At 39.5% G+C, this 14,308-nt stretch overlaps 1 protein-coding gene across 1 annotated transcript in view; it reads right to left on the reverse strand.

Moving 5' to 3' along the window:
- Nucleotides 1-13,862, reverse strand: part of LOC110486820 (rho GTPase-activating protein 17) — a 45,249-nt gene extending 31,387 nt beyond the window's left edge. Inside the window, exon 1 of the mRNA XM_036972991.1 lies at nt 13,455-13,862. Within this exon, the coding sequence (XP_036828886.1) occupies nt 13,455-13,507 (53 nt within the window). The 5' untranslated portion in view covers nt 13,508-13,862. The remainder of the gene's footprint in view (nt 1-13,454) is intronic.
- Nucleotides 13,863-14,308: the final 446 nt, after the last annotated feature.

Raw genomic sequence — 14,308 nt, forward strand, 5'->3', positions numbered from 1 at the left:
ATATTCAACAACTGTACACTGTTGTCTACATATTCAACAACTTTACACTGTGGTCTACATATTCAACAACTTTACACTGTGGTCTACATATTCAACTACTGTACACAGTGGTCTACATATTCAACAACTTTACACTGTGGTCTACATATTCAACTACTGTACACTGTGGTCTACATATTCAACAACTTTACACTGTGGTCTACATATTCAACTACTGTACACTGTTGTCTACATATTCAACAACTTTACACTGTGGTCTACATATTCAACTACTCTTTACACTGTGGTCTACATATTCAACAACTGTACACTGTGGTCTACATATTCAACAACTTTACACTGTGGTCTACATATTCAACAACTTTACACTGTGGTCTACATATTCAACAACTTTACACTGTGGTCTACATATTCAACAACTGTACACTATGGTCTACATATTCAACAACTTTACACTGTGGTCTACATATTCAACAACTGTACACTGTGGTCTACATGTTCAACAACTTTACACTGTTGTCTACATATTCAACAACTTTACACTGTTGTCTACATATTCAACAACTTTTTACACTGTGGTCTACATATTAAACAACTGTACACTGTGGTCTACATATTCAACAACTTTACACTGTGGTCTACATATTCAACTACTTTACACTGTGGTCTACATATTCAACAACTTTACACTGTTGTCTACATATTCAACAACTCTTTACACTGTTGTCTACATATTCAACTACTTTACACTGTTGTCTACAAATTCAACAACTTTACACTGTGGTCTACATATTCAACTACTGTACACTGTGGTCTACATATTCAACAACTTTACACTGTGGTCTACATATTCAACAACTGTACACTGTGGTCTACATATCCAACTACTTTACACTGTGGTCTACATATTCAACAACTTTACACTGTTGTCTACATATTCAACAACTCTTTACACTGTTGTCTACATATTCAACTACTTTACACTGTTGTCTACATATTCAACAACTTTACACTGTTGTCTACATATTCAACTACTCTTTACACTGTTGTCTACATATTCAACTACTTTACACTGTTGTCTACATATTCAACAACTTTACACTGTTGTCTACATATTCAACTACTCTTTACACTGTTGTCTACATATTCAACTACTTTACACTGTTGTCTACATATTCAACAACTGTACACTGTGGTCTACATATTCAACAACTTTACACTGTTGTCTACATATTCAACAACTTTACACTGTGGTCTACATATTCAACAACTTTACACTGTTGTCTACATATTCAACAACTGTACACTGTGGTCTACATATTCAACAACTTTACACTGTTGTCTACATATTCAACAACTTTACACTGTGGTCTACATATTCAACAACTTTACACTGTTGTCTACATATTCAACAACTTTTTACACTGTGGTCTACATATTAAACAACTGTACACTGTGGTCTACATATTCAACTACTTTACACTGTGGTCTACATATTCAACAACTTTACACTGTTGTCTACATATTCAACAACTCTTTACACTGTTGTCTACATATTCAACTACTTTACACTGTTGTCTACATATTCAACAACTGTACACTGTGGTCTACATATTCAACTACTTTACACTGTGGTCTACATATTCAACAACTTTACACTGTTATCTACATATTCAACAACTTTACACTGTTGTCTACATATTCAACAACTTTACACTGTTGTCTACATATTCAACAACTTTACACTGTGGTCTACATATTCAACAACTTTACACTGTGGTCTACATATTCAACAACTTTACACTGTGGTCTACATATTCAACAACTTTACACTGTTGTCTACATATTCAACAACTTTACACTGTGGTCTACATATTCAACAACTTTACACTGTTGTCTACATATTCAACAACTGTACACTGTTGTCTACATATTCAACAACTTTACACTGTTGTCTACATATTCAACAACTTTTTACACTGTGGTCTACATATTAAACAACTGTACACTGTGGTCTACATATTCAACAACTTTACACTGTTGTCTACATATTCAACAACTCTTTACACTGTTGTCTACATATTCAACTACTTTACACTGTTGTCTACATATTCAACAACTTTACACTGTGGTCTACATATTCAACAACTGTACACTGTGGTCTACATATTCAACAACTTTACACTGTGGTCTACATATTCAACAACTGTACACTGTGGTCTACATATTCAACTACTTTACACTGTTGTCTACATATTCAACAACTTTACACTGTTGTCTACATATTCAACTACTTTACACTGTTGTCTACATATTCAACAACTTTACACTGTTGTCTACATATTCAACTACTCTTTACACTGTTGTCTACATATTCAACAACTGTACACTGTGGTCTACATATTCAACAACTGTACACTGTGGTCTACATATTCAACAACTTTACACTGTTGTCTACATATTCAACAACTTTACACTGTGGTCTACATATTCAACAACTTTACACTGTGGTCTACATATTCAACAACTTTACACTGTGGTCTACATATTCAACAACTTTACACTGTGGTCTACATATTCAACAACTTTACACTGTGGTCTACATATTCAACAACTGTACACTGTTGTCTACATCTTCAACAACTGTACACTGTGGTCTACATATTCAACAACTTTACACTGTTGTCTACATATTCAACAACTGTACACTGTGGTCTACATATTCAACAACTGTACACTGTGGTCTACATATTCAACAACTTTACACTGTTGTCTACATATTCAACAACTTTACACTGTGGTCTACATATTCAACAACTTTACACTGTGGTCTACATATTCAACAACTTTACACTGTGGTCTACATATTCAACAACTTTACACTGTGGTCTACATATTCAACAACTGTACACTGTGGTCTACATATTCAACAACTGTACACTGTTGTCTACATCTTCAACAACTTTACACTGTTGTCTACATATTCAACTACTCTTTACACTGTTGTCTACATATTCAACAACTTTACACTGTTGTCTACATATTCAACTACTCTTTACACGGTTGTCTACATATTCAACTACTTTACACTGTTGTCTACATATTCAACAACTTTTTACACTGTTGTCTACATATTCAACAACTTTACACTGTGGTCTACATATTCAACAACTTTACACTGTGGTCTACATATTCAACAACTTTACACTGTGGTCTACATATTCAACAACTTTACACTGTGATCTACATATTCAACAACTTTACACTGTGGTCTACATATTCAACTACTTTACACTGTGGTCTACATATTCAACAACTTTACACTGTGGTCTACATATTCAACAACTTTACACTGTGGTCTACATATTCAACGACTCTTTACACTGTTGTCTACATATTCAACAACTGTACACTGTGGTCTACATATTCAACAACTGTACACTGTGGTCTACATATTCAACAACTTTACACTGTGGTCTACATATTCAACAACTTTACACTGTTGTCTACGTATTCAACAACTTTACACTGTTGTCTACATATTCAACAACTTTACACTGTTGTCTACATATTCAACAACTTTACACTGTGGTCTACATATTCAACAACTTTACACTGTTGTCTACATATTCAACAACTTTACACTGTTGTCTACATATTCAACAACTTTACACTGTTATCTACATATTCAACAACTTTACACTGTTGTCTACATATTCAACAACTTTACACTGTTGTCTACATATTCAACAACTTTTTACACTGTGGTCTACATATTCAACTACTCTTTACACTGTGGTCTACATATTAAACTACTCTTTACACTGTGGTCTACATATTCAACTACTTTACACTGTGGTCTACATATTCAACAACTTTACACTGTGGTCTACATATTCAACAACTGTACACTGTGGTCTACATATTTGGTGATGCAGTACTGTCTCTCAGAGCTGCTTTGTCCTCAGAGATAATACATAGCAACAGTGTTATTATTGTAGTATACTACACATACTTTAAGCTTAGTAACAGAAATTAAGATATGGAGGAAAGGAATGCAAAACAGACTGACCACATTAGCCAGTAACATACTGCTGCAATTTGACAAGTGTAGGAAATAACTGCTGATGCTCTTATCACTATGCTAACCTGTAACACATATAGGCTCACCACATACACAGATAAATATAAACAGACATGCACTGGTGTACAAACACACACACAAACATAGGCTACTCACACACATACACAAGTACACCCCCCCCCCCCCTCCACACACACACACACACACACCACACACACGTGTAGGCCAATCCCACGCATACACACAAATATATATTAAATAAACACATACACGAGTGTGCTCAAATACACACACAAAAACACACACTTGTAAGCTACTCACACGCACACACAAAACACATACACCCCCTTCACGCAAGCACACACACACACACACACACACACAGTGACCTCCCATTGACTCAGGTCTGCAAACTACATTACAATCTCTGATTTACTGTATCACAGACATGATGAGTTTTCCAGCAGTCTTTCACCAGACCATAGGCACAGTGAGGGAGGTGTTCTACAGCTTTACCACTCTGGTGAAATACAAAGACCCTAATTCATTCACTGGAAACGACACTTTAAAAGTCTTCGTTCAGTGTTATGTGAACATATCTACAGTAAAACTAATCAAGCCTAAATTAATACTGGTATACTCATCTATGGGCCGATTCTTTTAACAATCATTTCATACCTTGAATTACATTGAGACCCAATCACATATGTCTCTTAGGAATTTAATTCCTAAATTAAACTAATATTAAGCTGAATTCTTGGTGGTTTTACAGTCTTTTTATACTCAAAAATAAAATAAAATAAACTGAATCCCTCGCAGTCCAGTTTTGGCCCGCGGGCTACCTGTTGCCGACCCCGACAGCAATGGACTTCTGGTGTGTTGAGTTTTAAACCCATCCTCCAACCCCCCCACCCCAGAATGACTAGCTTTATAACTACAGCACCAGAATGCCTAACTTTATAACTACAGTACCAGAATGACTAGCTTTATAACTACAGTAGCAGAACAGAATAACTAGCTATATAACTACAGTACCAGAATGACTAGCTATATAACTACAGTATCAGAACAGAATGACTAGCTTTATAACTACAGTAGCAGAACAGAATAACTAGCTATATAACTACAGTACCAGAACAGAATAACTAGCTATATAACTACAATACCAGAACACAATGACTAGCTATATAACTACAGTATCAGAACAGAATGACTAGCTATATAAACTACAGTACCAGAACAGAATGACTAGCTATATAACTACAGTAGCAGAATGACTAGCTTTATAACTACAGTAGCAGAACAGAATGACTAGCTTTATAACTACAGTAGCAGAACAGAATAACTAGCTATATAACTACAGTACCAGAATGACTAGCTTTATAACTACAGTAGCAGAACAGAATGACTAACTTTATAACCACAGTACCAGAATGACTAGCTTTATAACTACAGTAGCAGAACAGAATGACTTGCTATATAACTACAGTACCAGAAAATATTGACTAGCTATATAACTACAGTACCAGAACAGAATGACTAGCTATATAACTACAGTACCAGGACAGAATGACTAGCTATATAAACTACAGTACCAGAACAGAATGACTAGCTACAGTGGGGCAAAAAAGTATTTAGTCAGCCACCAATTGTGCAAGTTCTCCCATTTATAAAGATGAGAGAGGCCTGTAATTTTCATCATAGGTACCCTTCAACTATGTCAGACAAAATTGTTAAAGAATTCCAGAAAATCACATTGTAGGATTTTTTTATGAATTTATTTGCAAATTATGGTGGAAAATAAGTGTTTGGTCAATAACAAAAGTTTATCTCAATACTTTGTTATATACCCTTTGTTGGCAATGACAGAGGTCAAACGGTTTCTGTAAGTCTTCACAAGGTTTTCACACACTGTTGCTGGTATTTTGGCCCATTCCTCCATGCAGATCTCCTCTAGAGCAGTGATGTTTTGGGGCTGTTGCTGGGCAACACAGAACTTGAACAATTGGTGGCTGACTAAATACTATTTTGTCCCACTGTATATAACTACAGAAGCAGAATGACTAGCTATATAACTACAGTACCATAATGACTAGCTTTATAACTACAGTACCAGAACAGAATGAGTAGCTTTATAACTACAGTAGCAGAACAGAATACCTAGCTTTATAACTACAGTACCAGAACAGAATGACTAGCTATATAACTACAGTACCATAATGACTAGCTATATAACTACAGTACCAGAATGAGTAGCTTCATAACTACAGTACCAGAACAGAATGACCAGCTTTATAACTAGAGTACCAGGACAGAATGACTAGCTATATAACTACAATACCAGAACAGAATGACTAGCTATATAACTACAGTAGCAGAACAGAATGACTAGCTTTATAACTACAGTAGCAGAACAGAATGACTAGCTATATAACTACAGTAGCAGAACAGAATGACTAGCTATATAGAGTGCCTTGCGAAAGTGTTCGGCCCCATTGAACTTTGCGACATTTTGCCACATTTCAGGCTTCAAACATAAAGATATAAAACTGTATTTTTTTGTGAAGAATCAACAACAAGTGGGACACAATCATGAAGTGGAACGACATTTATTGGATATTTCAAACTTTTTTAACAAATCAAAAACTGAAAAATTGGGCGTGCAAAATTATTCAGCCCCCTTAAAGTTAATACTTTGTAGCGCCACCTTTTGCTGCAATTACAGCTGTAAGTCGCTTGGGGTATGTCTCTATCAGTTTTGCACATCGAGAGACTGAATTTTTTTCCCATTCCTCCTTGCAAAACAGCTCGAGCTCAGTGAGGTTGGATGGAGAGCATTTGTGAACAGCAGTTTTCAGTTCTTTCCACAGATTCTCGATTGGATTCAGGTCTGGACTTTGACTTGGCCATTCTAACACCTGGATATGTTTATTTTTGAACCATTCCATTGTAGATTTTGCTTTATGTTTTGGATCATTGTCTTGTTGGAAGACAAATCTCCGTCCCAGTCTCAGGTCTTTTGCAGACTCCATCAGGTTTTCTTCCAGAATGGTCCTGTATTTGGCTCCATCCATCTTCCCATCAATTTTAACCATCATCCCTGTCCCTGCTGAAGAAAAGCAGGCCCAAACCATGATGCTGCCACCACCATGTTTGACAGTGGGGATGGTGTGTTCAGCTGTGTTGCTTTTACGCCAAACATAACATTTTGCATTGTTGCCAAAAAGTTCAATTTTGGTTTCATCTGACCAGAGCACCTTCGTCCACATGTTTGGTGTGTCTCCCAGGTGGCTTGTGGCAAACTTTAAACAACACTTTTTATGGATATCTTTAAGAAATGGCTTTCTTCTTGCCACTCTTCCATAAAGGCCAGATTTGTGCAATATACGACTGATTCTTGTCCTATGGACAGAGTCTCCCACCTCAGCTGTAGATCTCTGCAGTTCATCCAGAGTGATCATGGGCCTCTTGGCTGCATCTCTGATCAGTCTTCTTCTTGTATGAGCTGAAAGTTTAGAGGGAAGGCCAGGTCTTGGTAGATTTGCAGTGGTCTGATACTCCTTCCATTTCAATAGTATCGCTTGCACAGTGCTCCTTGGGATGTTTAAAGCTTGGGAAATCTTTTTGAATCCAAATCCGGCTTTAAACTTCTTCACAACAGTATCTCGGACCTGCCTGGTGTGTTCCTTGTTCTTCATGATGCTCTCTGCGCTTTTAACGGACCTCTGAGACTATCACAGTGCAGGTACATTTATACGGAGACTTGATTACACACAGGTGGATTGTATTTATCATCATTAGTCATTTAGGTCAACATTGGATCATTCAGAGATCCTCACTGAACTTCTGGAGAGAGTTTGCTGCACTGAAAGTAAAGGGGCTGAATAATTTTGCACGCCCAATTTTTCAGCTTTTGATTTGTTAAAAAAGTTTGAAATATCCAATAAATGTCGTTCCACTTCATGATTGTGTCCCACTTGTTGTTGATTCTTCACAAAAAAATACAGTTTTATATCTTTATGTTTGAAGACTGAAATGTGGCAAAAGGTCGCAAAGTTCAAGGGGGCCGAATACTTTCGCAAGGCACTGTAACTACAGTACCAGAACAGAATGACTAGCTTCTCTTGTAAGGCGTATAGCACTACTATAAAGACACAGGGTTGGAAGTGAGTCTACAGTATGAATCATTATACAACCGGTGGATCTAATCCGGGATGCTGATTGGAGAAAACCCCATTCCTGCAGGTGTCATTCCTGCAGGTGTCCACAAATTACCATCGGATAAACTATGACGTTGAAATGCTCCTTTACTCTGTTCCATCTCACTGCGCAATCCACTTTCTCATCAGACCATCCAGGCACTTTATAAACTTGATTTCCACTATAAAAAGCATCTAGATATTATCTCACATTTCTTTTAGACTAGCATTTGGTTTTCAACAGCGGAGATTTGTATAAACCTTGTTGTCTCTCTCTCCGACATTTGCAACATTATTTCAATAATGAAATTTGATCTCCAGCTGTCCCATAGTAATGAACGTGTCGGAAGTCGGGACGAGACAGACAGGCAGACAGCTTTCCTCAGCCATTCCAAATTATGAATCAGCTGGCATCATTTTTTATGGCTATATACAAAGAAATGTCAAAAGGATACAGATAAACAGACTAAATGCACCTAGTTTGCAATTGTGTTAGCTGTGTTGTTGGCTAGCTCCTCTGAACAACAGTGTCCTGATGAGAGAGCACATTTTCTATGCCAGGCGAAATCGTGTATCAAATCAGCTGTGTAAAAATAAAGGGGGGGCATTTGATTACTTGTTCAGCAGTCTTATAGCTTGGGGGTAGAAGCTGTTAAGGAGCATTTTGGAACTAGATTAGCTCATTGTTATGGATGTATCCTAATAAATGTCACTAGAAAACAGTGTAAACAAATGCAAATGCAGCTACTTTGCTATTATTCTGGTTGCACTGTTTGCTGTGACTGTAAATTAGCCGTAGTTGGTTAGCTAGCAATCAAGGGATAAGAACGTTTGCATTTGGAACATTTAGAATGAGCGACTGGGTCGCGTACACAGATACAGTACAAAAAGACTTGGCGACTGGGTCGTGTCTCTGGCAACCAAACTGATAGAACGAACAACCAGCAAACTTAGTTTGTGTCGGGACTATATCTCGTGGAAGGATGAAATAGTATGAATAAATTCCCCAAAAATATTTTGGGGGATGAAAATATGTCCATAATTATTTGAATACGTTGGTAACCCATTGTATAGAAGTGATAATGCCCTCAATGCCGGTGTTTGGAGGATATATTGGCACGGTTTGCTAACGTGCCAATATATCACCCAAACACCGACTAAACCCAAACAGTGGTTCCTTCCTCCTTTTTTATTTACGACAGTGTAGCTCAGTGACGTCCACAACACCATGCTGTCTCCTGGCTGACCAAGCATGGAAATGCTTACTCAATAAAACCCCCCCGTGCCCCAGCCTGGCCCGCCTGTCCTTTCCGGAGACAGACAGAGAGGCCCTCATCACCAGGGTGGTGGCATACAGAGGGAAGATTGATATGAATCATTACACCATTAGTACACCACCCTCCACATTGTCCCCATCGACTCCGGAAAAATCTTTTTTGTTTTGTGCAAAAAGTTAGGGTTGAAAGTTAGGGGTAAAAGTTAGGGGTAAAATGTATTAGTATTACTTTGAGTTTTGTTTCCCTGGTCACTATATTACATGTAGGTATGCGTAATACATACTTTTTTGCATTGATCAAACGGTTTCTCTTCACCACTCTCATCAAAACTACTTTTAGTTTGAGATATTCATTCATATTAGTTTGTGATACTCATAGATTCACAACAAACTTCTGCATAAATCACACCTCATGCAACTCCTGTGTTCAGCCAACTGTTTTTGTGAAAAGTATTTTGTTTGGTAGGCCTACCAGGCAGTCCCACTGGCAGCAGGCCCACAGGAATGTGAGAGTAGAGTAGTTCTGCCAAAAGTGGGTGGCAGCATGCACGTCGGTCTACACTGTGTGTATCCCAAATTACAGCATATTCACTTTATGTCTTTTCCAACAGTCTTGAAGGAGTTCCCACATATGCTGAGCACTTGTTGGCTGTTTTTCCTTCACACAGTGGTCCGACTCATCCAAAACCATCTCAATTGGGTTGAGGTCGGGGGATTGTGGATGCCAGGTCATCTGATGCAGCACTCCATCCCTCTCCTTCTTGGTCAAATAGATCTTACACAGCCTGAAGGTGTGTTGGGTCCTGTTGAAAAACAAATGATAGTGGGACTAAGTGCAAACCAGATGGGATGGCGTATCGCTGCAGAATGCTGTGGTAGCCATGCTGGTTGAGTGTGGCTTGAATTCTAAATAAATCACTGACATTGTCACCAGCAAAGCACCCCCACACCATCACATCTCCTCCTCCATGCTTTAGGGTGGGAAATACACATGCAGAGATCATCTGTTCACCCACACTCTGTCTCACAAAGACATGGAGGTTGGAACCAAAAATCTCAAATCTGGACTCCAGACTAAAGGACAGATTTCCACCGGTCTAATGTCCATTGCTCGTGTTTCTTGGCCCAACCAAGTCTCTTCTTCTTATTGGTGTCCTTTAGTAGTGGTTTCTTTGCAGCAATTTGACCATGAAGGCCTGATTCACACAGTCTCCTCTGAACAGTTGATGTTGAGATGTGTCTGTTGAACTCTGTGAAGCATTTATTTGGGCTGCAATTTCTGAGGCTGGTAACTCTAATGAATTTATCCTCTGTAGCAGAGATAACTCTGGGTCTTCCTTTCCTGTGGTGGTCCTCATGAGAGACTGTTTCATCATAGCACTTGATGGTTTTTGTGACTGCATTTGAAGAAACTTTCAAAGTTCTTGAAATGTTCCTCTTCCTCTGTTGTTTCTCTTTGCTTATTTGAGCTCTTCTTGCCATAATATGGACTTGGTCTTTTACCAAATAGGGTTATATTCTGTATACCACAACACAACACAACTGATTGGCTCAAATGCATTAAGGAAAGAATCTCAAATATGAAATATTTAGCTCAGTGGACATCAGCAGAGACTGAGAGACAACAGTGGTGTTGAGCGCCGGAGGACAACCCCTGTAGGTTCAGAGGAAGAACAGTGGTATTGAGCGCCTGAGGACAACCCCTATAGGTTCAGAGGGAGAACAGTGGTGTTGAGCGCCTGAGGACAACCCCTATAGGTTCAGAGGGAGAACAGTGGTGTTGAGCGCCTGAGGACAACCCCTATAGGTTCAGAGGGAGAACAGTGGTGTTGAGCGCCGGAGGACAACCCCTGTAGGTTCAGAGGGAGAACAGTGGTGTTGAGCGCCTGAGGACAACCCCTGTAGGTTCAGAGGGAGAACAGTGGTGTTGAGCGCCTGAGGACAACCCCTGTAGGTTCAGAGGGAGAACAGTGGTGTTGAGCGCCTGAGGACAACCCCTGTAGGTTCAGAGGGAGAACAGTGGTGTAGAGCGCCGGAGGACAACCCCTGTAGGGTCAGAGGGAGAACAGTGGTGTTGAGCGCCGGAGGACAACCCCTGTAGGTTCAGAGGGAGAGGGGGCACCATGAGGAAGCAGTGTGGGATGGGGGCTGCACAGTGCCTGGTTGGATGGATGGGGATTCCCCCTTTACATGGGAGTTGGCTATTCACTTATAACAGTCAGCGTTTTTCTATCATAGCACACTAGCTATATACAAATCAAATCTAAATGTATTCACATACACATGGTTAGGCGATGTTAATGAGTGTAGCGAAATGCTTGTGCTTCTAGTTCCCACAATGCAGTAATATCTAACAATTCCACAACAACTACCTAATACACACAAATCCCAGTAAAGTAATGGAATAAGAATATGTACATTTTAATATTTGGATGAACAATGACAGAGCCGCATAGGCAAGATACAATAGATGGTATAAAATACAGTATATACATTTGAGATGAGTAATGCAAGATAAGTAAACATTATTAAAGTGGCATTATTAAAGTGACTAGTGATCCATTTATTAAAGTGGCCACTGATTTCAAATCTGTATACAGGCAGTTAGTGGTGGCTGTTTAACAATCTGATGGTCTTGAGATAGAAGCTGATTTTCAGTCTCTCGGTCCCAGCTTTGATGCACCTGTACTGACCTCGCCTTCTGGGTGGTAGCGGGGTGAACAGGCAGTGGCTCGGGTGGTTGTTGTCTTTGATTATCTTTTTGGCCTTCCTGTGACATCAGGTGCTGTATGTGTCCTGGAGAACAGGTAGTTCGCCCCTGGTGGTGCGTTGTGCAGACCGCACCACCTTCTGGAGAGCCTTGCGGTTGTGGGCGGTGCAGTTGCCGTACCAGGCGGTGATACAGCCCGACAGGATGCTCTCAATTGTGCATCTGTAAAAGTGTGTGAGGGTTTAGGTGACAAGCCACATGTCTTTAGCCTCCTGAGGTTGAAGAGGCGCTGTTGCGGCTAATCAATCCCACTACTGTTGTGTCGTCTGCAAACTTGATGATTGAGTTGTAGGCGTGCATGGCCACACAGTCATTGGTGAACAGCGAGTACAGGAGAGGGCTGAGCACGCACCCTTGTGGGGCCCCAGTGTTGAGGTTCAGCGAAGTGGAGATGTTGTTTCGTACCTTTACCACCTGGGGGGGGCCCGTCAGGAAGTCCAGAACCCAATTGCACAGGGCGGGGTTTTCCACAATACACTAATTACATCATGGTTAGACCACCATTTGGTTAGACCACTAGTTAACCACCATGTTTACTTTCTTCCCACACCACGTGTAGGCCTAACAAATCAATCCATATAGGACGCATGTAGCCTACCATTAAGAAGTTAACATTTGTCAGGCAAACTATTCAGACATCATATCCCCATCAGGTTGTCACTATAAGCTTTTTAATTACACGTTCATGTATTCATTATAAAAGTTATTAATTGTAAAAGTTCTTATGTTAGGCATATCTTTCTTATATTATCACATTTAATTGGTATCAATCCATTCTTGAGCACTCATATGTGGCCCAACACTTCTGACACAGCCCACTGAGATGAGATAAAACTCACAGAGGCTGGCTATGGTCAGGAGAACGATTTGTGATAGGGAGATATGTATCATAACATGGTTAGTGACAGTTTGGTCATGCCATCACAATTACAACTGCCAACCTGTCTCAGCGGCTACACTGTAACTACAAAGTTACAATGTAACTACAATGTAGCCTAACTACAATGCAACCTTGCGGACAAAATAAATGACAGCAATGACTGCAACACTGCAAAAGAAAATGCCGCCTGAGCCCACTAAATAATAGTAGGCTACACTTTTATTTATCCAAAATACTTTGCCTACCTTCCAACTGTTTGGTTGGCGAGCTGTTTCATGCGATTAAACTGTTTCTTCATGTTTGCGTCCTTGCTCCACCGTATCCAACAAGTTTCAAAAATTTGCAAGGCCCCCTCTTTGATCCTTTTAGAAAGCAAGTCCAGAAGTTGACCTAGGTCGCTGCCATTGTATTTCTGAAAATGTTACGTTGACTCTGCTGCTCGTCGCCGAATAGGTGTTGTTGGAGCGTTCTAATAAGAATCGATTGTCATTCCCCGCAATGTTTTTTCCTCTTACAAAGTGAATAGGCAATTACAGGACACAGCCCCGTTCAGTTTTCGCTCTTTCCATTTTCACTTTGTGGGCTACTCCTATAACCCAAATGCTGTGCTGAACAGTGGTGTGTAAAAGGAGGAAGTGCAATTCACTTCCCTACTGTAGGCTAGCCTACATGGCCCGCTAGTGAGTGACATGTGATACCTTGGTAAAACAACCCTGTCGAAGTGACACACTTATAATGGGCAATTATGAGTACGAAAAAAACGGACAAAACAATGTGTAAAGCGAATGGTTTGAGATGCATTAACGGTTTTCTAACTGTCACGCGGTTTACTATAGGTTTAAAAGGGCTTATCCACCTATGTGATTCAACAGCAGCACACAATAGGCTTGCAATACCTTAGCTACAGTAGGGGTCAGTGAAACTATTTCTCTATGGACATTTTTGCTTTTTGAAATTGGTAATGCCATTATGTCCACCCAGGGATGTGCTCAACATGATGTAAACAATGTTTCTAATCAGTGACTAGGAAGTCAGGCTTACAAAATCATACTCTCAAGTCATTAAATAAAGAGCACTATGGCCATACAATATGTTATTA

This window comes from Oncorhynchus mykiss, unplaced genomic scaffold, assembly GCF_013265735.2.
Source record: "Oncorhynchus mykiss isolate Arlee unplaced genomic scaffold, USDA_OmykA_1.1 un_scaffold_215, whole genome shotgun sequence".
Lineage (NCBI taxonomy): Eukaryota > Metazoa > Chordata > Actinopteri > Salmoniformes > Salmonidae > Oncorhynchus > Oncorhynchus mykiss.